At 35.0% G+C, this 25921-nt stretch overlaps 1 protein-coding gene across 2 annotated transcripts in view; it reads left to right on the forward strand.

The window, feature by feature from the left end:
* The window catches only part of RTN4 (reticulon 4), a 69876-nt gene that overhangs the window by 24940 nt on the left and 19015 nt on the right, over window positions 1-25921 (forward strand). Inside the window, exon 1 of one of the 2 annotated variants that reach the window (XM_032410980.1) lies at window positions 12269-12569. The exons of the other annotated variant lie outside the window; for it this stretch is intronic. Coding sequence (XP_032266871.1) covers window positions 12536-12569 — 34 coding nt within the window. The 5' untranslated portion in view covers window positions 12269-12535. Of the gene's footprint in view, window positions 1-12268; window positions 12570-25921 lie in introns of those variants that run through there. 2 annotated transcript variants of the gene reach the window in all.

Below are 25921 nucleotides of genomic sequence, written 5' to 3' on the forward strand. Positions count from 1 at the left end.
TGCTAGCTTCATGGCCGGAAGTTGAGGGAAGAGTATGATGGTTTATGTTTATTCTTTAAAGTGGTATGTTAGGTCATTTGCTGAGAATGAACTGGAACATGCTTGGGTGGAAGAGGTCTGACTAGGGAAACAAAGGCATTGTATTAAGAGTCCAGTCAAGGTTGAAGGGTAGTCTGTATGACAGGATGATTTTTCTTTAATTGTGCCTAACATCTTGGGTATAGGTTCAGGGAAGGCAAATGCTTATATTGATTCACGCTTGTGTTTTGCTAGAGGGGTCTGGCCCAGTGAAAGGACAGTGAATCAAAGGAATTGAAGATAATAGTAGTTTGACGTGATGGGCTGTGGCATCTAAGTTGAAGAATGTAAAGAAGAGAGCAGGGGGAGTTGATAGGCGAATAGTAGAACTTGTGGTCCAAATTAGATCTAAGAACTAAGGGTAAAAAGAATAAAAATATGAACACCAGAATGGTTGAAGGTTGTGGTCAAAGTAGGATTGTGCATGTGTATTTGTTTGTTGGATGTTGAACTTAGAATTCCGGATGGATTATAATGGCCAAAGTTTGGCCATGAGGCAAGGGCTGAAGTTGAGTGGGGTGAAGGTTGCTAGAGCTAAGGTCAAGTGAACCATGAAGCTGAGAAGTTGGATTGCTCTCATCAAGTCACCCAGGATGATGGCAAGACTTGGGGTAGAAAAGATTAGAAGTTAGGGACACAAGACTTTGGTTAAAGGGCAAGTGGGTCAGCTGGCAGGATGGTAGATGGAGGCAGTAAGCAGATAGAGAATGTTGGGGCTGAATAACTAGGACTTTTGCCCAAGGCCTCCGAGATAGTCTTGAAGCAGCACTGGGGAGCTAAGAAGGGTAATGACCTCTCTCCTCCTCCCTCGAGTATGCAAGTATAAGAGAATAAACAGCCCCCATTTAGAGTTACATGGGGAAAGCAGTATCCTCAAGAAGAGCCGGGTTTTAGTGAAAGGATATAGTGGCAGGAATATTCAGCAAAGAAGCTGAAGATTAGGGGAGACAGTTCACAGTGGAATGGATTTTTTTTAAAAGAGTTATTTATTTTGGAGAGACCAAGAACACGGGGAGGGGCAGAGGGAGAGGGAGAGAATCTCAAGCAGACTCTGCCCTGAGTTGGAGCCGGATGCGGGGCTCCATCTCACGACCCTGAGATCACGACCTGAGCTGAAACCAAGAGTCAGATGCTCAACCCCCTGAACTACCTAGGCGCCCCTGGAATGGGGTTTTTTAAACAGCACAATAAAATGGCTTAGGAGTCAATGGTAGAAAGAAGACTCTGAGAATCCCAGAGCAACATGGTAATGATATAGTGTGGGTGAAGACCACAGATAAACAGTGATGTGAGCAATGGTTTATAACAGCTGGTGAACTGGTGAAGTCCCACTTTCTCTACCCAACATTGCCTCCCAGAACTTACTGTTAGCAATCCCCTAGTAGACTGGAGCACTCCGGAGTCAGCAGTTCCTTGGATTGATTTTTACTAAACCTAGGGATGTTGGCCTGTACTGATTGTGGCCTGATAGTTTAGAATTAAGTAAGGGAAGAGGGCAGTGCCTTTTTTTTTTTTTTTTTTTTAAAGATTTTATTTATTTATTTGACAGAGAGATATCGACAGCAGGAACACAAGCATGGGGAGTGGGAGAGGGAGAAGCAGGTTTCCCGCTGAGCAGGGAGCCCAATGCGGGGCTCAATCCCAGGACCCTGGGATCATGACCTGAGCCGAAGGCAGACGCTTAACGACTGAGCCACCCAGGCGCCCCGAAGGCAGTGCCTTTGAAGCCTAAGTAGGGATGGTTGAAGAAGGAAGTAAAAGCAGTGGTTGAGCATTTCTCTTTAGAAAATAGTCATTGAAGTCTTTTCTCTGAGAAAACTGTTACTCATGCTTCTTTTACTCAATCTTTTTTTTTTTTTTTTTTAATTAAGTGTCCTAGCAGCTCACTAATGAATAGAAAGCTCTTTGGATACACCCAATATATGTATGCTACAGAAGTCATGCAAAGGAGACCCATTGTGGTGTAGTAACACTCTGGTGATGTGAGTTCTAGTCTCAGCTGTACCACTGACAACCACTTTATCTCTCTAGAAATAAATTTCCTTTCTCTGTAAGAAGAAAGGGATTGAATTAGGTCCTTGTGACTTGATGGTTTCTTTGACTTTAATCTTAATAGGCATCTGTTTCAAGCAGTGGATAGTTGCTTTACGGTGCTTTATACCAAGCATTGTACTAGTATTTTGGACGAGGTGTGGAGGAAGATGAGGACTAAGACAGTTTCTTGCCCTCAGACAACTTTCAGTCAGCTGGTGGAAACAGACTGGTAAGGACATAGCTAAACATTGTAACATGTATTATAAGGGTACAAGTGCTTCCCCATCTTCGAAAAACCATGGTTAAGTGTACTGAAGTCAAATGTACCAAAGGGTAGCAAGAGACTATTAAGAACATTAGGGCGTTGTATTCTCAGATGGCTAAAAATTACATATCATCCCTAATTGTGATATACCTAGGTGTGTTTTAAAATTTTGGCGTCATATTACTGAAGATACATTTAAACATTAAAGCATTGATAAATATTAAATAACAAAGTATTAATTTCCTCAGATAATTTATTATTCAATTTATTCTCCTTGTTTTCTTAAAATGACATTTGTTGGCAGAATTCAATTTTAATTTTGGGAAGAAAGGCTAATTTTGTAAGGAGGAGGAGCAAGACATTATGATGTAGGCTTTGATGCCTTACTGATATTTTTGGATAAAATTTGTCATGAAAAAAATGAATGCTAGTCTTCCTCTTCTCCCTTGATAAAGGAATTTTATCAGACTATTTTTAATAATAAAATGTAAATACTGATTTTTCTCAGGTCATAATTAAGAACATTTATTTTGTTTTTTTCTTTAACTGTATTTCATTGTTTAGAGGCAGGTTTTGATGATCTAGGTTCAGCATTTCATATATGTTCTTTCTTTACTTAAAAAAATCTGTGGCTAAAGATTTATGGTTTCTATTTTTATTTAAAATATATGTGATTATTATTGGCACTTAAATTTTTTACTTTTCACTCATTTTAAAAATAAAACAACAGGTAGAAGATAAAATATTCCAATAATTGTGTACACTTATACTACATTATATAGACCAAGATAGTGAAACTTCTGAAAAGATTAGTTAACTAACAGGCAGCACTACCACATGACAATTGAAATGCTTTCCTTAGATGATGGCATGGAAGTTTGGCGTAGGAATGTCAGGTTAGGGATATAAGTGTATAATGATTGGAAGTAGAAGATCACCAACCCATAATAAGGTACAGAGAGGCTAGCTCTTCCTTGGGATATTAGGAGTGGCTTTGCAGAACAGAAGATTCTATGGAAGTTACAGATAGCAAATGTGAGTAGACACATAGGACTGTTCATTTATATAAAATATGATAAAAAGTTTTTGAGGTTCTGTTTTGGTGTATTTGGGGCAGGTATATGCGTATGGATATTATGGTCAGTTTGTAGAAACCTACTCACTTGCATCTAAGGCCATAGTGGATTTGCAGACTGGCCGTGGGTGACAAAGTGAAAAGAAACATTTAGATTTTTGTCAGAACTAAACTGAAAAACCAATCTATGCGAAAGAAGGGTTTATGATGCATTAGATGCTAAATTTTCTGTGACTGGAATTAAGTAGAATTGAAATAAACAATGGGGGCACCTGGGTGGCTCAGTTGTTAAGCGTCTGCCTTCGGCTGAGGTCATGATCCCGGGATCCTGGGATCGAGCCCCGCATCGGGCTCCCTGCTCTGCGGGAGGCCTGCTTCTCCCTCTCCCACTCTCCCTGCTTGTGTTCCCGCTCTCACTATGTCTCTCTCTGTCAAATAAATAAAATAAAATCTTAAAAAAAAAAAAAAAGAAAGAAACAATGGTATCATTTAGGAGAATTTTTTTTTAAAGGATAGTTGCTTTTTTTTTTTTTTTTTTAAGATTTTTTTTATTGAGAGAGAGAACAAGCGTATGGGAGAGGCAGAGCGAGACGGAGAAGCAGGATCCCTGCTGAGCAGGGAGCCCGATGCGGGGCTCGATCCCAGGACCCTGGGATCATGACCTGAGCCGAAGGCAGACGCTTAACGACTGAGCCACCCAGGTGCCCCTAAAGGATAGTTGCTTTTTAAAAATCAACTTTTATTTGGAAGTAACATCAAACTTAATTGGAAAAATAAAAATAGTGCAAGGAATGTCTTACTATCTTCATCTAAATTTAATCTATTAACATTTTCCCCATTTGCTTTATCAGTTATGACCTCCTTTATAAATAACTCGATATGGATACCTAAATACATCCTTATTTTTCCTGAACCATTTGACAGTAAGTTATATACATTGTTTTATCCCTAAATTCTTCAAAAAGGGTATTTTCTTACATAACCTCAGTATAGCTGTTAACTTCATAAATTTACATTGATAAAGTACTTTTTTCTAATCTACCATCCATATTCTAATGTGACCTTTAACCCAGTAATGTGTCCTCTACTACAAGACCCAATCTAGGGCCAAAATTTGCTTTTAGTTGTCATGTTGTTTTTGGCTTCTTTTATCTGTTACATTTCTAGTATTTATCTCTTATGACATTAACAGTTTTGAAGAACATAGGCCCTTCCCTCTCTCCCTTTTCAATAGAACATTCTAATTTTGGATTTGTCTGCTGTTTCTCAGTGATTAGATTGAGATTATGGATTCATGGCCAAAATGAAGATGATGTAGTACCCCTTACCTCTCTCATGGTATCATATCTGAAGATACCCATTATTCATGGGAATAGTATTAGAGATCAAGAGTTGGACCCTAGTTGTACTCCTTGCCTCCTTGAGGTCTTCCCATTCTAGCCTTTCAGTGGACAGAGGTAGGAAATGCTTATATACAAACATAAAATACATACAAATAAACCTAAGCACATACACATACGTGTATTTGAAATCATGAGTTCACACAGATACCTCCAATTCTGATCCATTCCCAGAAGATTATTTATTTCTTCCTTCATTTCATATTTGTATGCTCCTTCTGTAGTGAGAACCTGGCTGCTAACACTATCAATACATTTACTCATTTGCTTAATCCTCTAATATTTCTAAATAGTTTTAGAATGTTTTCTAATATGATTATAGTAGACACGGTAAAATAAATTGAGGGTTATTTTGCAAATCTACTACTCCAACCCTCCAAGATTGAATGTATATAGTCAAGTACAAGTTACTTGAATTAGTTTTTTTCTTTCCTCTTCCTTTTCTCTTCCCCAATCTTAGTGTGGTTATAATACTCATTTGAAATATAGTTAGATTAATTTGTTTCAATTTGCTTTCAGTTTTAGGTTTTCTTTCTATTTTGGAGGTTTTTAAATTGAGACTTTTGAAAGACTGAGAATAGAAACTGAATTCTTATCATTTTACCTGGAAAGGGGAGACCGTTATTTATGGGAAATCTTCTAAACATGAAGCAGTTTCACATATTTAGTCTCCTCCATAATCTGAAAGAAGGAACCATTTTATGGATGACAGTACCTAAGTTTGGGACTTAGTCTTGTTTCCCAAGGTTACTTAGCAAATTATATAGTAAGCACAATAGTTTTGAACTTCTGTGTTGCAGACATTGGGCTAACTTTCTTATTTATATTCTTAATTCCACAAGGAAGATCTTTTTCCCAACCGGTGAATAACTGGGATTCCAACTTAGGTTTTGTCCCCTTCTCAGTTGTTTTCCATTTTGGAATGAATGGTTAGTCCTAAATTTAGCAGGCAACCAAGTTTGCTTTTCTTTTATTACATATCTGTTGTGTTGAGGCATTAACCAATGTAAGATATTTTTAAAAAGTCAAAAAAGTTGTTTATCATGTACATTTTCTTGCATGGTTTTCCATATGTAGGGATATCAAAATGAAGGTAATACTTTTGCTTCCATGTGGAGACTGAATAACCCTCTTGTGTGAACAACTGCTGTCTATGTTGTTGGTAAGCTATTGGTAAAGAAAGGTACTAATAATGTCTCTCATCAAACCACTTAGATCTTCACTTAATGATAGTGATTGCTTAATATGTTTGTTGGTTGCTTGGTTTGCCAATAACACACAGACTATTTTCTGTTCGTAAATGAGTATAGAGTGTGTTTTGCTGACCTGTTGGAACTATTGGTGAATGAAGTGTAAACCACCACCACCTTGATTGTTCATTCATTATACTTAAACTATGTGATATCTAAGAATAACCAAGATGTATTGCCATTTTAATAAAAGACTCACTTAAAAAGGGCCCATTTATCCAGGTAAAGAATTGAAAATGATCCTTTGCAAATTTATATGTGCTTGTTAAATGTGTTCATGAAGAGCTTTCTTTAGATAGTGTTAATGACTTAAAACATTTTTCCGAATTTACTATATAGCCTTTGAAATGTCTCTGTAAAGCATTAAGATATTAAGGTTTGATATTTTGGTTAAAATGTATTTTTAGGGAGCATATTTAGGACACTCTTTGATAATTTTTAGTTGGACTTTAATTATGACACTGAGCAGTTAATCTGATAAAAGTAAGAAATTTAAGTACCCTGAAAAATTAAAACGCTTATTCTAACAAATTGAGTAGAAATACCTTTAACTGGAAATCTGTTAGTAAATTTACAATATAGCTAACTTAGAGATGGACTGTTGTTAATAAAGGAATCAATTATATTAAACAAATGTGACTTAAATGTCAAATTAATGGGGATTTATTTAGTGCTTACTATGGGCCCAATACAGATTGAAATAATTATGAAATATGTACCATATTTTTGGTACTATATGTACCAAAAAATAATATATATAAGAATATATTTCATAATTAACAATTATGAAATATGTACCATAAAAATTAGATAACACTAAATATAGTGTGGTTGAAAGAACTTCATTTTGGGTATCTTATAGACCTGAGTTCTAATCCTGGATTTATCAGTGATTAGCTGTATGACCTTGGGCAGATGTTTTAATCTATTTGAGCTTCAGTACTTTCAGTAGTCAGAATTTGTCTGAAGGACCTGCTGTCAGTAAAGTCAGACCAACAGTACATAAACAATCTACAGTAATACATGCTCATTGTACAAATTTTGAGAAGTAGAGAAAACTATTGAGATGAGAAAAATTTGTAATCATATAGCCCAGACATAATTGTTAATATTTTAGAATATATTCTTCTAGTCTGTTTTCTGTGCATATGGATACTTTATGATGGAGTGAAAAAGTAAGTGTTTTGCCAAATTGGGATCATAGCCTACACATTGTAGCTTTAAAAAAAATTAGCAGTATCTTATATAATGCTGACATGTTCATGTCATTATTCTGCTGCTGCATGATTTTTTAATGTTTAGTGTTCCTTGGTATTGCATATAATTTAATTAGTTTGTTATTGTTGGATTCTTAGATGGCTTCTGATTTTTTAATTTATAAATAATGCTGTCATTGACCTCTTTATATTTAAATATGTTTTACATATCTGAATTACTCTTTTCCATAAATTACTAGAAATAAACCCTAGGTAAATGAGTACGAGCATTTTTAAGAGTTTCAACAAAAATTGGCTGCCAGAAAAGTTGTACTGATTTTTTCCCCCTCTAAAAAAGTAAGAAAACACCCATTTCTCTATTATCACCAACAATTGATATTATTTATTCTTTTGCTCATTAGGTAATACTTCCACATTATACAAAATTCAAAGAGCACAATGACAGTAAGTCTTCTTCCTGTCTCAACTAGTCACCTCATACACCTTCAGAGTCCTGATATGTGACTTATTTCTTAGGTATCCTTCCAGACATTCTGTATTTGGCACTTAAAAAACAAACAAATAAAAAAAACCTTTACCAGTTTGATAGGATGAAGTGGTACCTTGCAGTTTTGACTTTTGATTATTAGTGAAAGTAAACATGTTCCATGTATTTATTGGCTATTTTTCTTTTGTGAATTGCCTGTTCATACCCTTTGCCCATTTTTAAATTTAGATGTTCATCTGTTTCTGATTTTATGAGAGTTCTTTACAAGGGATGACAACTCCTTTTATGTTATAGTTTTCCGAACAATTTTTATTTTACTATACATTTTAATGGACATTTTCAGTTTTCACAAAGGAAAATATGTATGTATGTATCTATTACTTTATTTTTATACCTGATTCTTAGCTATTTACAATTGATTTTGAATTCTGGTCAGAGATCACATGCTTTCTTGGTGGTGGAGTTGTTTTTCTATTGCCATCAAATTCTGATCTCTAGTTCCCTAGTATCAGACAGAAAGACTCAGAAAATTGGGAACACAGTTTTTGTTGGACTGCATGCCCAGAATTAGACAATCTACTGGATGGGTGTTGGTGCCATCTAGTGTTGTATATAGAAAATAGGTCTACAGAATGCTTTATAATTGACTATAGGGAATAAATTCAGATGACCAGAGAAATTTAGTGAGTTGTGGATATTTGCTTTACATTAACAAATGACTTTAAAAATGACTTTATAAAAGGATTTTGACACATTGTGCTGAATCAGACAAATGCTTGAGTCATGTTATTTTAAACATGGAATGACCTTAAAGATTCCCCCAAACCCGTGTAGTTTGGTGAAAACTTAAAAGTTTTACAAGATCTGTTCAGAGCCTAGTAACTATTAATTTTTTGATTCTGAATTTTAAAATGTTTTGGATCTTTTGGAATATGTATATTTATTTTAGATTATAATACATGAAGCCAGCATTTATTTAGTTCTTAGTAATATATCACTTTCAGTTTCTCTATGGATTTTAGTATTTGTTTTTAGCAACTTACATGAAATTGTTTATAAACTTTAAAATACTCTTATTTTTTTGCCATTTGAACTTGTGTTCCATTCATTTTCTAGACTAAGGTTTCTCCATGTCTTCAGATTCAATTTAGTAGTTAATGTTGAAGTGCTATAATTTAGTCCATAGAGGGCATTATATTACAGCTTATGGTATTAAACAGCATTGTTTAATACCTTTCAGTAATGAGACATATGTTTAGTTTTATATTTTTGTATATAGCTCAGGATAATTAAATATTGAAATAAGTTTAAAACTCCTGTGTAACTATAATTGTTTATTTTTTTTTAAAATGTTCTTGTTTTCTGTTTTCAGAAAGTAGAAGTATTTATTTTAGCTATCAAGAATTGTATACTAGCATTCCCCAACTTAGAGAATATTACTTTAAATCCAAATGACCACCTCTTTTTCATTTATTTCCCTTGATTTCTAAACATTGTAAAGAAAACAAACAAAAACTTGAATTTTTCTGGGGTTGAGAAGTAGAGGAAGGAAAGAAATGGGGGAAGGAGGAATATCTTGGGAAGGCTGGCTGGAACGGACTTATAGCTTATGTATTGCTGCCTGTTCCGAAGTACAGTCTTCAGTCTGAAATTGTGCTATTTACACATACACACACACACACACACTCACTCACTCACTCTCTCTCTACATGAGAAGGTTATAGAGAAAGGAATTTTTTTTATTTCTTTAGTAGAAATTGACTTAATCACATGATTTTCCTACTACTGAGGTTAAGTGTGCTAAGAAAATGAGAATTTTGATTTGAGATAGGAGAAGAAAAATCTAGAGGGTGTAGGTAATTTTAGAGCATGGGACCCTTTGGAAAGGAGTTAGGGTTATGCTTGGGAGGTTTTCTTTGTTTTTGTCATGCTTTGTCTACTGGGGATGTGGATATTGAGGAGTGGGAAGTCGCCAAACGTGAACTTTGGAAAATTTAATTCAAAAGTTCTGTGTAAGGCTAATTTTGCATTTTAAAAAGGAGAATGTCTTCCATCACCCACCCTCCCCAATCTTCTGTGGTCTCCTCCTTTGGAAGCTTTTACTTTTCAGGTAAAAATAGGTTCCTGTCCCAAATATTCAAAGTGCTGTTTTACAAGTTGGGATGTATGTTCTATTTGAAAATTGTCCTTGAAAGAGTTCATTTTTTAAACAAAATATTAAGTATTTGAAGGAAAACAAAATAAATGAAGGTAAGTTTTTAACAGATTTATGTCCTTTATTTGTCTGTTATGTTGAGATTTAGTGTGGGGTAGGACCTATAAACTGTCCATGTATAAATTTTTCTGAGCTGGAGTATAATGGAACTGTATAGCAAAGCACAATAATATGTGTGTGTGTGTGTGTGTGTATATGTGTGTGTGTGTGTGTGTGTATTCTTGTACTTGTTTAGAAAGGTATTGGGTTATTCCCTAGAATTGAATGGCTTCATATATGCGCTTTCTTAGATGTGTTTTATGTACCTTATCTCCTACTAGCTTGATTGTTATTTGTAGCATAATAATAGTGTTAAATAGCTAGGACTTATATAGGGCCTACTTTTTGTCAGGGACTGTCCTAAGGCCTTGCATACGCTAATTCATTTGATCCTCACTAAAAGCATAGCTCATATGGCTTTATGTTTTTAACAGATTTGTATCATCAGGTTTTTAAATTTCGGTACTTTTCTTGCTTAGCTAACCAAACTTAAAATAACCCCTTTAAAACTTTTTAAGAAACAAACGGGCAAAATGTCAGTTGATTTATATGAGTTAGTTTTTCCTGCAAACTTAATAGTTTCAATTGCAAAGACCCTAAAAATTAAAGAATTAGGTATCAGTATGTAAGATCAAATTTCAGGGCTCCTACTTTGACTTTTAAATCTGCCAGGGGAGCTTTTAAATGTATTTAATGTTTAGATGAATGGTTATATTATCACACATTCTTGTTCTCTGAAACTATTTTTAAATGTTTTGAATAAAATCAAGTACCAGCAGATATGAATAGGATAAATAGCAAATACCTTTGTCGCAAGAAATCTTTTTTTTCTCTTCTATTTGTGCAGTAATCTGTCTTGAAAGCAGCGTTTGGGCACTGTTTTTGAGTGCTTTATTCTAATGCTAAAGTATTTACATGTCTTCGCAGTTTCAAGGGATTCATTGTTAGAGATAGTATGTTGGAAATATTTCATACTTAACTGAATGGTTTGAGATTTCAAAGTATTGTGTGGAGAAGCCAGACTTTTTCAGCCATTGTATGACCTTGCGACAGGGTTCTCAAATACCACATTGTACACGGGTCCAGTGAATAAAATTTTAAGTTAGATACTAACTTTTGAGCTTAGAATAGTAGACTCTCATTAAAAATTGCTTTGCTTTATTTATGTATGGAGTTAGAAAGGCAGGTAGGAAAGAACTGAGTCATTGACTGGACTACTTCTGATTCTAAGGATTTTGCAGTTTTATAGCAAGTTCCAGAAAATATGCCAATTTCAGTGTAGCTATATCATCTTCAGAAGTATGTACTTCTGTACATAGGCCATATATCTTATAATACTTTATCCTATCACACACTTTAGAACATTTTAGCTGATTTGTCATTAAATATTGCCTCTATAGCTTCGTTGAATGCTTGTATCAGTTAAACCAGTTGTGGAACATTAGTAAAGACATTCTGCACTGGAGTGAATGCCAGTTTTAGAAAGTTGAGCAAAAATTTTGGAAGTCCTATACATAGATTTGTTTTTGTATTTATCAGTAAAATTTTGGTTTGGTCTTATGTCATTTTCCCAAGGCAAATGATATAATTAGCACATGAATATTTCTCTTCAAGCTAAGAGTCTATTAATAGTACCTGCAGTAATGTTTAATAGATATTTATTGAAAGATTGAGTTGTAGCAGGTGATGAGTAGGAATAAATATATATTTTTAAGTGTCTAGATTTCCATTATTGTAAAAGAAGAAACAGCATTACATTAGAAAGATGAGACTCCTGAAATTGAATAAAACCTTTTTTTCCTTAAGTAGCATATATTCAGCAAATACTAACAATTTGACTTTGTGATTCTCCACTCATACCCTCATAAGGGTGCAAACGCTGAATGCTTTAAGCCTTATTAATAAACTCAGGAGAAAGTAGGAAGAGATTCAGCATTTCCCAGGCTTGAAATTTAAGCTATTACCCTTCTTTGGATCAGTCCATTTTTATCTTATTAGGTAACTATTGATTTTAGAGTTTTAAATGAAACTGAAACCAACAGCATAATTCACCCATCTATGAAAAGAAAAAAATTGCATATGGCTGTAAGTGCGTTTCACATATATTCAGTGGTTAACTCTGCCAAAAGAACAGCTCTCATTTCTTTCCTTTCTTTGGTAGCCTGCCCCTCCCCCTGCAAAAGTAGCTCCCTTTGGTATGAGCAACAAGCAAAAGATTAGAACAATAAACACACAGGAGGAAGGCGGTAGTGCCTGAGTATTAGCAGCCTAGTTACAGATTGCACTGCGTCAGACTGTTCCACACCCAGAAGACGTCAGGTGACTCCGGTCCTGCTGCAGTTGTGCAGCAGAGACTGCAGACTTCGGTGGAGGAAACGGTATTTCATGTCTCACAGGGTAGCTTTGTGCAGTTACAGCTTTTCTGTTGGTATGCATAATTGATAATTGCATCTGGAGGGCAGATCGTGACCAGAGATGGACTGTCAGAAGAAAAATTGGAAGGATAAGGGTATATGTGCTTTTTAATCTTCTATTCAGTGTTTTTATGCAACCAATAATATGTTGCTATGAATAAGCTTTGCAATTTTAGATATATTTTGGATTGGAAATGGAGCCTATGAAAGCTTTAAAAGTTAAAGATTAAAACAGCTATTTCATATGTTTTTATATTTGGTTGTGTATGAGGAAATGTCATGCTGTTCTGTTTCACTGGCATTTGATTTAGGCTTTGCAATCCTATTGTTGATTAGGTTCTGTTCTTTAATCTTGCACGTTGTAAACAGTGGGTTTCATTTGTTGGTCACTTTGGTGCGATAAATTCACACAGCTGTCTTTGTATTACATAATGGCATATTTTCTGTGACTATTTTTTTTTAAAGCTGATTTGGTGTAGTTGAAATTCTATCCAAGATTTTTGTAGGTAGTAGGATACTGTGTTTGCAATTAAGCTTGTTTCTTTGGAAATCTGATTGAACCTTTAATGTCTTTATCAGTCACATTTTAAGTAGATTATATTTTTGTATATCTTGAAATCATTAAGTTGTATACACACTAGTTTTAAATGCATGTCTATATTTAAGTCTTTAACCTTTGTCCTTCTAATAACCAATCAGTGATCTTGATCCCCTTTCCTCCCCCTTGAAAGCCCGGCAGATCCTTTCAAGTCTCAGTGGGTCATTGTGTAAGAATTTAAGCCCATAAGTGCTAAAATGTTGACTGTAATGAATATTTTAAAAATATTTTATGTAGATGGTTAAATGTGCCATTTTTTTTTAAACAAAAGAGAAGGTGGTAAGCTATATATCTGACCCCTTGTAATAAATTGTCTTAAAAATAATTAGAGCTATTTTAAGTAGTCCAGGTAGGCATTACACACAGTTTTTTTTTCTGGCCACATTTAAGTTTTATAGTTTTTAAAAAAATGTTATTTCCTTCTATAGCAGAATTGTTTGCACAATTGGTGATAATGTTTCTAAAAGCAATATGTGGAGTTAATTACAGTAACATTCATAACATCCTTTTAAAAATTGGTTCAATAAATAAATGCGGGGAAAAGGTGAGTTTGAGATTGAGTTCACATTGAGACAAAGATTTTTATAGTTACAATTTAAAGACCAGAAAACAGTACAGCTTTGGAGTTTTACCTGTATGGTTTCTTTATATGTGAATTTAATGAAGAGAAGGATTTTTATTTCTTCATCCTTCTGACCTAATGAAAGGCGAATTGAAACACTAGTGTTTGATAATTAAAATTGAGAGTAGTGATAACAATACAATAAAAAAAGCTTTAAAAATAGGTAAAAGTTGCATCAGGGTCTACTCTGCAGATACTAAGGATCTGTATTAATAATTTAAATCTTAGACTATTTAATAACATCTTATTTATTTGCTGAACTAATTTAGGGATATTTTGAGACAGGAGCAATTAAGATCCAGTATAGCCCATATTATGCCAGAGATTTATTTTTATTATTTTTAGGCACTAAATACAAAATCACATTTACTCTTGGATATCTCTGGGGAGCTTCACATTGTATGTTAAATGGAATGGCCTAATATTTTAGTGCTTGTCTTTGTCTTTCTTTTTTTTTTTTTTGCTTGTTACCTATTTTTCTGATTTATTGGTGAAGTTATATTTTAGTATTAACATTTTAGAACATAGATTACGACTTAAATGGAAATCACTGAGGAGGTGAAACTGCCATGGAATGAGTTTTTCCCCATTTTATGAGGAAATGAGGTTTTTTCATTTTAGGAGAAGTGTGTGACAATAGAGAAGAGAAACAAATCTAAGCTCTGGGTTACTTTAAAAAAAAAAAACAACTTAGCGCCCCCCCCTTTTTTTCTTACTGTTACCTCCTTACCTTAAGTGCCATGGTTGAAACACAGTCGTCTAACGATGGTGAAGTATAATAGTGTAACAGAAGTGAGAGCTACTCTGATTTCAGTGTTTTAAAAAGTTTGTTTTTTCTTGTTTTGTTTTGTTGCTGATTAACTAGTATTTAAGACATTTTATCTTTCAGGCTAAAACCAGTATTAATTTGTATTCTCTTACATGTTTTTTTATCTTTGATTTTCTATTCTTAGCAGCATAATTGCAACAACTGAAATCCACATGGTACTTGATTATTGGGGTTATATGGAAAGCATTGCTTAAGATTGTGAAGAGCTTAGAATAGGAAGGAATGGGAAGGTTTGGAGGTTTGGGTAGGGTGGGAGCATGATATAACCTCTAAACAAGGTATAATTGAGATAGTGAGTAGAGCTTTTTGGATAGAACAGAGTATTTATAAGACAGCAGTTGAAAGATAAGATCGACATGGTCAAAGAATATAGAAGATTTGCAAGATCTAGGTCAGGTTTCCTCAAACTTCCCTGAAGATGAGAATCACCTAGCGCTTCTTAAATATACAGATTCCTGTGATCAGACTCAGATTTACTGAATCAGAATTTACAGCAGAAGGGCCTGGCAATCTGTATATTAAACATCTTGGTGTCATTCGTGTTATTATCAGGCAAATTTAGGAAATACTGATTTAGGTTTTTAAGTTTCCGGTTTGGTAACTTAATTTTGGCCAGAGTAAGAAACTTACCCTTTTTGGTCTTCATTCAGTTCCCTCATTTTGATGATTTCTAGGCTTCCAGTTTTGAGGTTGTCTGGTTTTATGAGAAGATACCTTGGGCCAGATTGCAGAAGACATTGGCTTTTGGATTTTACCAGGAAGGAAATAAAGAGCTTTTGGAAGTTTTAAAGTCAGGAGCGATAAAATGACAGCAGGTTTGAAAGACAGGTTTGGGGTGCTGTATAAGATAAATTCGAGGAGAACTTAGAGGCCGAAGTTAGGATGACTGTATTTGTGCCCAGATTTAAAGCAAATAATGACTGAACTTGGCCTGAAAATAGGCATGAAAAGGAAGTGACAGATTTGAGAAACTCAAATACTTGACATTGGGCATAGATTTGTGGGACTAGGGTAAGGGAGGGACTCAGAGGACAACATGATTTCAGTTGGAGTAGAACACTGGAAGTGCTAGAGCTTTTTAGTATCAGTAGAAATAGGCAGAAATGATGCCAAGTTCGGTTTTAGAAGCTTCAGATTTGAAGTGACTATAGAACTTCTGTGACGCTCAGAGAAATGACAAGTTTAATGATAAAGAATTAGGAATTGAATGGTTAAATACTACAGAGAAGCTGTTTAGTATGAAGATTGAGCAATGGTTGTGGACCCTGTGGGATTTTAGAAACCTGTGCGACACTATCCATTATTACTAGTGTTTTTTGAATTTGGCAGTTAACGTGCTGTAGGCGACCTTTGAGACAAGTTCTGTGGGATGGCGTCAGAAGTGTTTCCAGCATTAAAATTCAATTTGTTTATATCTTAAGACAAACTGCCTTTGGCCCATTTCTGGAGCGTACTTCTTTGCAGAGGTTCTTATAGGGAGGGGGTCTTTACGTTTGATAAACCACTTGGAGTTTCTTTAGAGGCTTAAGGTTACTGAATATGGGCACAGTTGTACGTGCGTACTGACATTCAGGTAGAGAGGAGCAGGGGTCTTGCTGCGTGAAATAAATGCCTCACGTACCTCCTGAGAAAGCCAAAAAATGCCTCAGGAGGGAACTTTGGCATTAATCAATTTTGAGACCTGTTTGGAGGAAGGCCCTTACTTTTAGTTCTAAACTTAGTTGAAACACGATGTTTAGGCATTCACTGAATATTCTAGATCTTGGTTTAGCTGCACGACACTATATATACATAAATATATATACATTTTTGTAGAAAATTTAGGTGTCTTGAAAACTAAAACTTTTGCTTCACATGGAGTGGTTTTGTTTTGATGTATTAATTTTAGTGGTGTGTGTGTGTGTATGATGAGGGGGTCATACGGTACGTTTTGTTATGTAGTCTTTCTCTCACTAAATGGGGAAATGCCTTTTATTTAAAATATATTCTACATTGTTTTAATGGCTATATCATTCTAAGTATGTACTATTAATCCCATCTAGTTAAAAATTCAAGTTATTCCTAATGTTTTTGCAAGTATAAACAGTGCTAAAATGAATATAAATCTTTGTTTTTATCCGTGAGTATTTCCAAATTGCTGGGTTACAGTATTTAGGATTTTGGGTCATGGTGCAAAATTGCCCTCCAGAAAGATGATACACACCGTATTATTTTATTTATTTATTTTTTTTAAAGATTTTATTTATTTATTTGAGACAGAATGAGAGAGAGAGAGAGAGCACATGAGAGGGGGGAGGGTCAGAGGGAGAAGCAGGCTCCCCGCTGAGCAGGGAGCCCGATGCGGGACTCGATCCCGGGACTCCAGGATCATGACCTGAGCCGAAGGCAGTTGCTTAACCAACTGAGCCACCCAGGCGCCCCACCGTATTATTTTTTAAGATGGTACAAAATATTGTACAAATGTATGAAAGTGTCTGTCCTGAAACTTTGGCCAAGATTAAATATTACATATGCATTTCTGATCGTTTTAACTCTGAAACAGTTATTTTGTCAGTTTTAAGTAGTTAAATCACTTGATGAGAGCCAGGTTTATATTAAAAAATGGTAAATTTGCAAATGTTTTCTTTTATATGTGGTTTAAAGTCTTGTATGGATATGTAGTGGGAGGAATCGTGGAAATATCTTCTCTGTTTTATTTATTTATCCACATCTGGGTATTCCTAATTCCTCACCAGGACTCTTCACTGGTTTTTCCACTAAATCCTATGTGTCACAGCCAAGTTAATCTTCCTGAACTCTGGCTGTAATCATAGCACTTAAGAGGTTTCTCTTTACTTTCAGATTAAGTTCATACTGTCTATCCTGGACTTTGAGAAGGCATTCCCTGGCTTAGTCCCAACCTTTATAATCCCATCTCTCATTACTCTGTCTCCAGCCACATTGAAGGACTTGTTCCTTCAATGTTCTTTGCATTTGCTTGTGTTTTTTTCTGTCTAGAATGCCCCTTCTTCCCATTCATTCCATCCAAATCATACTAATCAAAGGCCTAGTCTTCCTTGAGGTCTTTACAAATCCTCTCAGGTGGAGGTACTCCATTGTTCCCGCATACTGTGCAGAGTCAACGAGGAGACACAGTGATGAAGCCACCACTGTTTCTGCCTTCCTGGAATTTAGAGGCTAGGAAAAGAGTCAGGATGCCTATATATCTTATATTGATGTCTGTATGGATAAATAGATATGTATCTGGATATACATGTGTATCTAGCCATGAATTCCATGAAGTCAGAAACAGCGGTGTCTTCGTCATTGGGTCTCCTCGTTGGTTCTGTATACCTCAGTGAAGGGAGAGGCTGAGAGCTCTGATGTTCAGCTAGGTTTAGTCCTGGCCTCAAACCCTATACATACAGTCTTGAAAAGTGCAGACAGGGCACCTTATTAGTTGTTTATTCTGACTTTCTCATTTTACAGGTAAGGAAACCAAGAAAATGAAAGGGATTAAATTACTCAGGACCACATAGCTGACAACATGGGGCTTTTGTTTTTATTATACAATTTCTTTGAACAACTGAAGATTGAAAAATATAAAACCTACTAAATCGACCCATGTTTTGATTTTTGTTCATTTATATAGTCTGTGTCATCTTATTGAACATGGTGTATCTCTCTTTTTGTATGGTCTTCATTCTGCAGTAAAATAGGCAGTAGTCTTTCACACTAGCAGTGAAAGAAGGTAGGTGTGGTTAGTTGTTTAGTATTGTCAAAATGTTAAGCCTAGTGGGGACTCTGTGGGCCAGGAGAATAATTTCTCTTTGTCCTTAGGGGTTGGATTACATGCTTGCATGTAGGAAGAATATTTAAGCAGTGAATAGAACTCTTATTTTGGTCTCTAGGTATCCCCCAGGTTCCCTTTTTATTTATTCAATTGATCTTATCTCTTGCTAGAATTTAGGCTCAACAATGTTACTAAATTTAATTTAACCAGCTCTCTTCTTTCCATCTTCAGAGCAGTATTCTGAGACCAAATTTTCTGTTTCTCTGCTTCATCATGGATGTTGCTGACTTTTGTTACTGGTGTGTGTGTGTGTGTGTGTGTGTGTAAAATGTACAAACATATGTTTTTAAATCTTCAGGGCTTTCACGTTTCAGTCCAGTCACCATTTAGGCATTTATGGAAGGTATTGATAGACACCAAAATACTATTGTCTCTCCTCAAATACTGTATCACCACTATCAGATTTATTCTATATAGCATTTACTTGAGGAGCTCAAAGCAACTTAAAGATTAAAAATTATCAGATATTACTGATATCCCTGCAAATCTATTGTTAAGAGTTGGGCATTGAGATAGATTTAGGAATTTCTACTCTCAGACTACAGAGTTGTTAAAATTACGATTTTCATAAGAATAAGAGGAATTATAGCTGTTTTTTGTTGGATGCACCCATTTGTTTATTTTTCCACTGAAATAATCTAAAATAATTCGATATATGTTATTCTGGTCTGTTTTAGCATTCTGATGTGAATACTACCTCATTTGTCTATACTATCAGCTGTTTATTCCAGTGAGCATTTATATTCAATGTGAATATGGTAGGTATAAATGGTTATAGAAGTACAGATCTTACTCAGTTTATGATGGGGTTACATCCTGATAAATGAATCATAAATGGAAAATATTGTAAGTTGAAAATACATTTAATACACTTAAACTACTAACATCATAGTTTAGCCTAGCCTACTTTAAACGTGCTCAGAGTATTTACATTAGCCTACAATTGGGCAAAATAATCTAACACAAAGCCTCTTTTATAATTAAGTGTTGACTGTCTCATGTAATTCATTGAATACTATACTGAAAGTGAAAAACAGAATGGTTTTATAAGTCGTCTCGTGATCACGTGGCTGCCTGGGAGCTGCCGCTCGCGGCCATTGCCAGCCTCGCCAGAGTAGCGTCCCATGTGCCGCTAGCCCGGGAAAAGATCAAAATTCAAAGTATCAGATCTACTAAATATGTACCGCTTTCGCACCATCCTAAAGTCGAACCATCTAAGTTATGGGCTGTCTGTATAGATATAATTAATTTACCTAGTATTGAAGTTAATTCTCTTTCTTTGTACTAATAATTTGCTTTGAGCCCCTCCCCCCCATTCCAGTCTATTAAGCTTTCCAGGTTTCTAGAGTTAAAGAACAGTATGTTTTCCATTTAGTTCTTATTAGTAGAAAATAGGATTTTGAGCAGTGATTTTCTATTTCTAAGGTTTGGTTCCTATTTCTTGCGATGTAATGCTTGGATGCCAGTAAGAAATAAAATTTAAACCATAGTAAATTATGCATTGAACCAATGTCTGTTCTAATTTCATGTTTACATTTGTATACATCTTGATCAGTTCTAGTGATTTAAAATAAATAACTGCATGCTTACTAAAATTTACTGGAACTAACAGGCTTTTTATAGGTAGAGTCCTTATTTTGACATCCTTTACAACTAAAGATTATTCACGTTGGCACAGGTAGGGAGAATCATTGGTTAGGAATATATGTATTTAACATGCTTAAAGATTTTATTTAGCTTTATCTTAGAGAAAATGGAATTAGCTATATAAATTTTCCTGTGGGAGGAAAATTATTGTGGTTTAGAGAAATTAGAATTATTTTCTGCTGTATTTTTTGCCTTCTAATAAAGCTAGAAATAGAATGTGAGATTAAAGGAAGTATTGAAAGCCACATGAACTAATTGGTGAATTTAACTTAACAAATGAGGCCTGTATGAGTACTGACACACTCCTTTAAATACAAAATGCGGTATGATGGAGAAAGTGAGACTTTTGTGGTCAGACCAGAATTTCAATCTGTAACCCTACATAGTTTATTTAATAATACTTCTAAGCCTCAGTATGTACTGAGCCCATAACTTAGATGGTTCGACTTTAGGATGGCGCAAAAGCGGTACATATTTAGTACTCAGGACAGTTCCTTGTTCAGATTAGGGGATTACTAAATTATAGAAAAGGCAAGTATAGAATTTATGCTGATTTTACTTAAAATGCTTTTTCCTCAGATGTGTTGGTGGTAGAAATTGGCCAATGCGTTGTAATGTTGTTGGAAGTAAAACAGGAAAGATTTAGTGATAAAAGAGACAAGGACCCAAAATTGTGCGTGATCTTTCAGGAAACTCAAGTTATAGGAAGAGGAGATGGCCAAGAGAGACGCCAGTATTTTTTGTCAACTGTTTGGTTGAGGTACTTTGTAGCAGTTGTAGGTATCCATTACCTGAACCTTGCTCACTGAAACCAAATTAGCAGTGCTTTCAGAGAAAGTTGAATTCATATTTCAAGAAATCCGGGCTTAGTGAAGCATTGCATTTAATATTTGATTGCCCTGCTTGGCTTTGTCTCTTATAATATTACCTTTATTTAGTGTGTTTAGTTCACCAAGCATTTCCATTGTGTGAAATTTCTTTTCAGCTTCAACTAACTACTTCGTTTGGTATCCATTTTCTAATTTTATACAGGGGGAAACTAGGTTAAGTGATCTAGTCTGGGTCATACTGCTGGTAAATTGAAGGAAGAAATAGGACTCACGCCCCTCTTAACTGTCTTTGCTGGAAGAGTTAAGTTCCCATTCTATACAGATTTTTTTCTGGACCTTCTACCTGTCACTTAACTAGGTTGGTGAGTGCTTACTGGGTGGAGGTGAGAGCTTACTATGTAGGGCTAAATGATCAACTCTGAATTCTAGTCACTTTTCTTGGCCATTGAGAAGAATTTAAGGATTATGATTCCTAATAAATACATAATTACCTATTTAAAGATTATGGTCATGAAAAATAACATTTTATTATCATTCTAATATATACTTGTTTATTAATTTCCCATCTAACTGCCTGACTTTATTAAAGAAAACTTAATATTTGCTTTTGCTTAGGAAGTAATTCTTGTCCTGCCAGCCATTCCCTGCCCTACCAGTATTTTTAGGACCCGCTAGTTCAACTTTTTCCCCCTAGACGAAAGATTTTAAAATTGAAACCCGACTTGAGGCTATTCAAGGAAGAGCTTCAGTAAGAATTTGATTTGAGGCAAAATGTAATTGGATGACTTTTGCATGTAAGGCATGCATGGTAGCACTATTTTTAGTTATGACAGATGACATTTTATGATTACCAAGTGTAGGCAACTTTTCTTACTCTATATTGGGCCAGAAGTTTTTATTTTGAAGAAAAGATGGTAGTGTACAGAGTTGTTTTCAAATTAAAATTTTAGTTTGATAAGGATGCTGCTCTGAGCACTGCACAAAACACAAAATAAAAAATTTTCAGATTTTTATTTTGGAAATAAAAGTGGGCACCACTGCGGGGAGTAAATCACTTTTTTCTAAACAACCAGAATTTATTTAAATGGATCAGCATTATTTTAGTACAGTAGTCCGTAAGCATTTCCCACAGTTATGAGAGGACAGGCACTGTTAAATTTTTCTCAGATCTTTAAAAGGAGATTTCATGAATATTTTATAAAAGACTAAAGTTAAGGCTACAGTAGGTTACCTTGCATGATCAACACTTTAGTTTTCAGTATAGGAGACTTGAGGAATCATGAAACATTAATAAGCTTTTCTTGTACAAGCCCTTGGTGTTAATTTTAGTATCTCAAGAATAAAGAGGCCATTAAAGTCTATTCATAAACAGAACTATTAATTACAGAAGAATCCCAAATTAGCATTATATTTCTTAAAGATGTCCTTTATTTTAACTTGAAAATGGTATAGTTTTAAATTTAAATGTTTCTGTTCCTAAGAATAATCTGGCCACTGTTGAGACAATGCAGCAAATCTTAATGAAGCAGGTAATGGGAGTATAAAGATGAAAGGCTTTCATCAGTCCTTCAGGGTGTAGTAAGAAGAGACAAGCCTATAAAACGATATTTACTGCTTTATAAGTTATCTGAAAGCATTGCTATTTGTTACTGAATAAGTGTAGATATCTGAAAATAGTTTAAATAAAACTAATGTGAAATCCAAAGCACAGAAAAATTTTTTGAATAAATTGAAATTAGTACATGCCTCCAACTTGCATAAAGTATGCATCCATTCTAATCTATCAGTAATATTTATTGAAAGTTTATCTGTGGATATGGTAGATAGTAAGGCAACATGCCTCTTGTGGGGTTTACAACCTAGTAGAGAAACATGTTAAAAACAAGAATTTTTTTTAGTTTACTTTCAAATTTTTTTAGGTGTACAGTTCATTGATTTTTAGTATATTCATAAAATTATGCAACCATCATCATGATCTAATTCCAGGACATTTTTATCTACACCCCCTAAAACTCCATACCCATTAGCAGTCACTCCTCATCTCTACTCCTCCCAACCCCTGACAACCACTAATCTACTTTCTGTCTCTGTAGAGTCACCTATTCTTAGACATCACATATAGAGAGAATCATAGAATGTGTGACCTTTTGTGTCTGGCTTCTTTCATTTAGCATCGTGTTTTCAAGGTTTATCCATGTTGTACCATGTATCAGTGCTTCATTCCTTTTTATGGACCAGTAATATTTCATTGTGTGGATATACTGTATTTTGTTTATCCATTCATCAATTTTTGAACATTTGGGGTTGTTTCTCTTTTTTGGTTGTTATAAATAATAATGCTGCTATGAACATAAGTTTTTGTATGAACACAGGTTTTCTAGTCTTCTGGCTGGAAATTCCTAAGAGTAGAATTGCTACGTTGTGTGGTAGATCTGTCTTAACTTTTTGCGGAATTGCCATACTGTTTTTCACAGTGACTGAATTTTACATTTCCATCAGCAATGTAAGAGGGTCCCAATCTTTCCACTTCCTGTCAACACTTGCTATTGTCCATCTTTTTAATATTAGCCATTCTAGTGCATCTGAAGTGGTATCTGATTATGGTTTTGGTTTACATTTCTCTAGTAACTAAGGACGTTGAGCATCTTTTCATTGCTTATTGGCCATTTGTATATATTCTTGGAGAAATGTCTGTTCAAACCCTTTTCCCATTTTTAATTGCCTTATTTGTCTTTTTATTGTTGTAAGAGTTTTTTTATATACTATGAATACAGGTCTCTTATCAGATGGTTGATTTGTGAATATTTTCTCCCATTCTGTGGGCTGTCTTCTTAATCTTTTGATAGTGTTTTTTGAAGCACAAAATTTTTCATTTTAATTTTGATGAGGTCTAATTTTTTTCTCTTACTGAATGTGCTTTTGGTGTCATATCAAAGAAACTACTGCCTGATCTAAAGTCATGAAGATGTGCACCTGAATTTTTTTCTTCTAAGAGTTTTATAGTTCAAGTTTTTCAGGTCTGTGATTCATTTTGAGTTAGTTTTTAGTATGGTGGAAGGTAGGAGTCCAACTTCATTTATTTTGCAGTTGTATACCCTGTTGTCCCAGAACCATTTGTGAAAAATTTCCCCCCATTGAATTGTCTTGACACCCTTGTTGAAATCAACTGTGAATGTGTTTATTTCTGTATTGTTAATTTTATTCCATTGATCCATTGATCTGTCGTCCCATCCTGTGCAACTACAAGACTGCCTTGATTATTGTAGCTTTGTAGGAAGTTTTGGAAAAAGGAAGTGTGAGTTCTCCATGTTTGTGGTTCTTTTTCAAGATTGTTTTGGCTATTCTGGATACCTTGCGTTTTTCCATACAAACTCTACAATTGGCTTGTCAATTTCTGTTAAAGGCAGCTAGGGTTTTGATAGAGATTGTATTGTATGTATATCAGTTTGAGGGGTATTACCATCTTAATAATAATGCCTTTTTTTTTTTTAAAGATTTTTTTTTTTTTAATTTATTTGACAGAGACACAGCGAGAGAAGGAACACAAGCAGGGGAAGTGGGAGAGGGAGAAGCAGACTTCCTGCAGAGCAGGGAGCCCGATGTGGGGCTCGATCCCAGGACCCCGGGACCATGACCTGAGCCGAAGGCAGACGCTTAACGACTGAGCCATCCAGGCGCCCAATAATAATGCCTTCTAATCCATAAACACAAGATGTCTTTTTTTTTTTTTAAGATTTTTTTATTTGACATAGACACAGCGAGAGAGGGAACACAAGCAGGGGGAGTGGGAGAGGGAGAAGCAGGCTTCCCGTGGAGCAGGGAGCCCGATGCGGGGCTCGATCCCAGGACCCTGGGACCATGACCTGAGCCGAAGGCAGATGCTCAATGACTGAGCCACCCAGGCGCCCCACGAGATGTCTTTTCCATTTATTTAAGTCTTCTTTAATTTATTTCAACAATATTTTTGTAGTTTTTAGTTTCTAAGTCTTGGGGGTTTTTTCACTTTGTTTTTAAGTATTCTTTTTGATGTTAAGTGGAATTATTTTCTTAATTCCTTGTCAGACTGTTCATTGCTTTTATAGAAATAAGATGGATTTTTGTATATTAATTTAATCTTCTGTCCTGCAACCTTTCTGGACTTGTTCATTTTAGTAGCTGTTTTGTGGATTCCTTTGGATCTTATATATACAAGATCATGTTATGTGCAAATAGAGATAGTTTAAGTTCTTCCTTTATGATCAGGATGTGTTTTCTTTCTTTTTCTTGCCTAATTGCTGTACCTCATACCTCCAGGACAGTGTTGATTAGTGGAGAGGGTGGGTATCTTTGTCTTGTTCCTGGCGTCAGGGGGAAAGCTTTCAGCATTAAGCATGATGTTAGCTGTGGGTTTTTTGTATACCCTTTGTCAGCCTGAAGACATTCTTTCTATTACTAGTTTGTTGAGAGTTTTTATAATGAAAGGGTGTTGGATTTCGTCAGATGCTTTTTCTGTGACTATTTTGATGATCATGCAGTTTTTGACCTTAATTCTATTAATATGGTGTGTTATATTGATTGGTTTTCATATGTTGAGCCAATTTTGCATTTCCGAGATAAATACCACTTGGCCATGGTATCTAATGCTTTTTATGTGTTGCTGGATCCAGTTTGCTTGTATTTTGTTGAGGGTTATTGTGTCTGTATTAATAAGGGATATTGGTTTGTAGTTTTCTTGCAATGTCTTTGCCTGATTTTGATAGCAGGATTGAATATCTAAATTAATTAATGGATATAAATCTCTTGATGAATATTAGAAGCCACAGCATTTGAATATATTTCTCAGGGTTTTATTAAAACTTAAGGACTACTCCCCTCTAATTGGGAATAAACAATCCTGGAATCTTCTAAAATTTCTTCATTAAAACCAATTTAAGGAATCTGAGAGACTAGAAATATTGGAGACTGTTAATTAGGGTGGCAACCCTGTTTGCTAATATTTTTATAATGTAATATTTTTCCATCCTTGCAGCTTCATTAACAATCTTTTAAATTTCTTTACATAAAAATACTGAAATCCTTCTATATTTTGCACAATGACTTTGGTAACAGT

Source organism: Phoca vitulina, unplaced genomic scaffold (genome assembly GCF_004348235.1).
Source record: "Phoca vitulina isolate PV1807 unplaced genomic scaffold, GSC_HSeal_1.0 scaffold12, whole genome shotgun sequence".
NCBI classification, from domain to species: domain Eukaryota; kingdom Metazoa; phylum Chordata; class Mammalia; order Carnivora; family Phocidae; genus Phoca; species Phoca vitulina.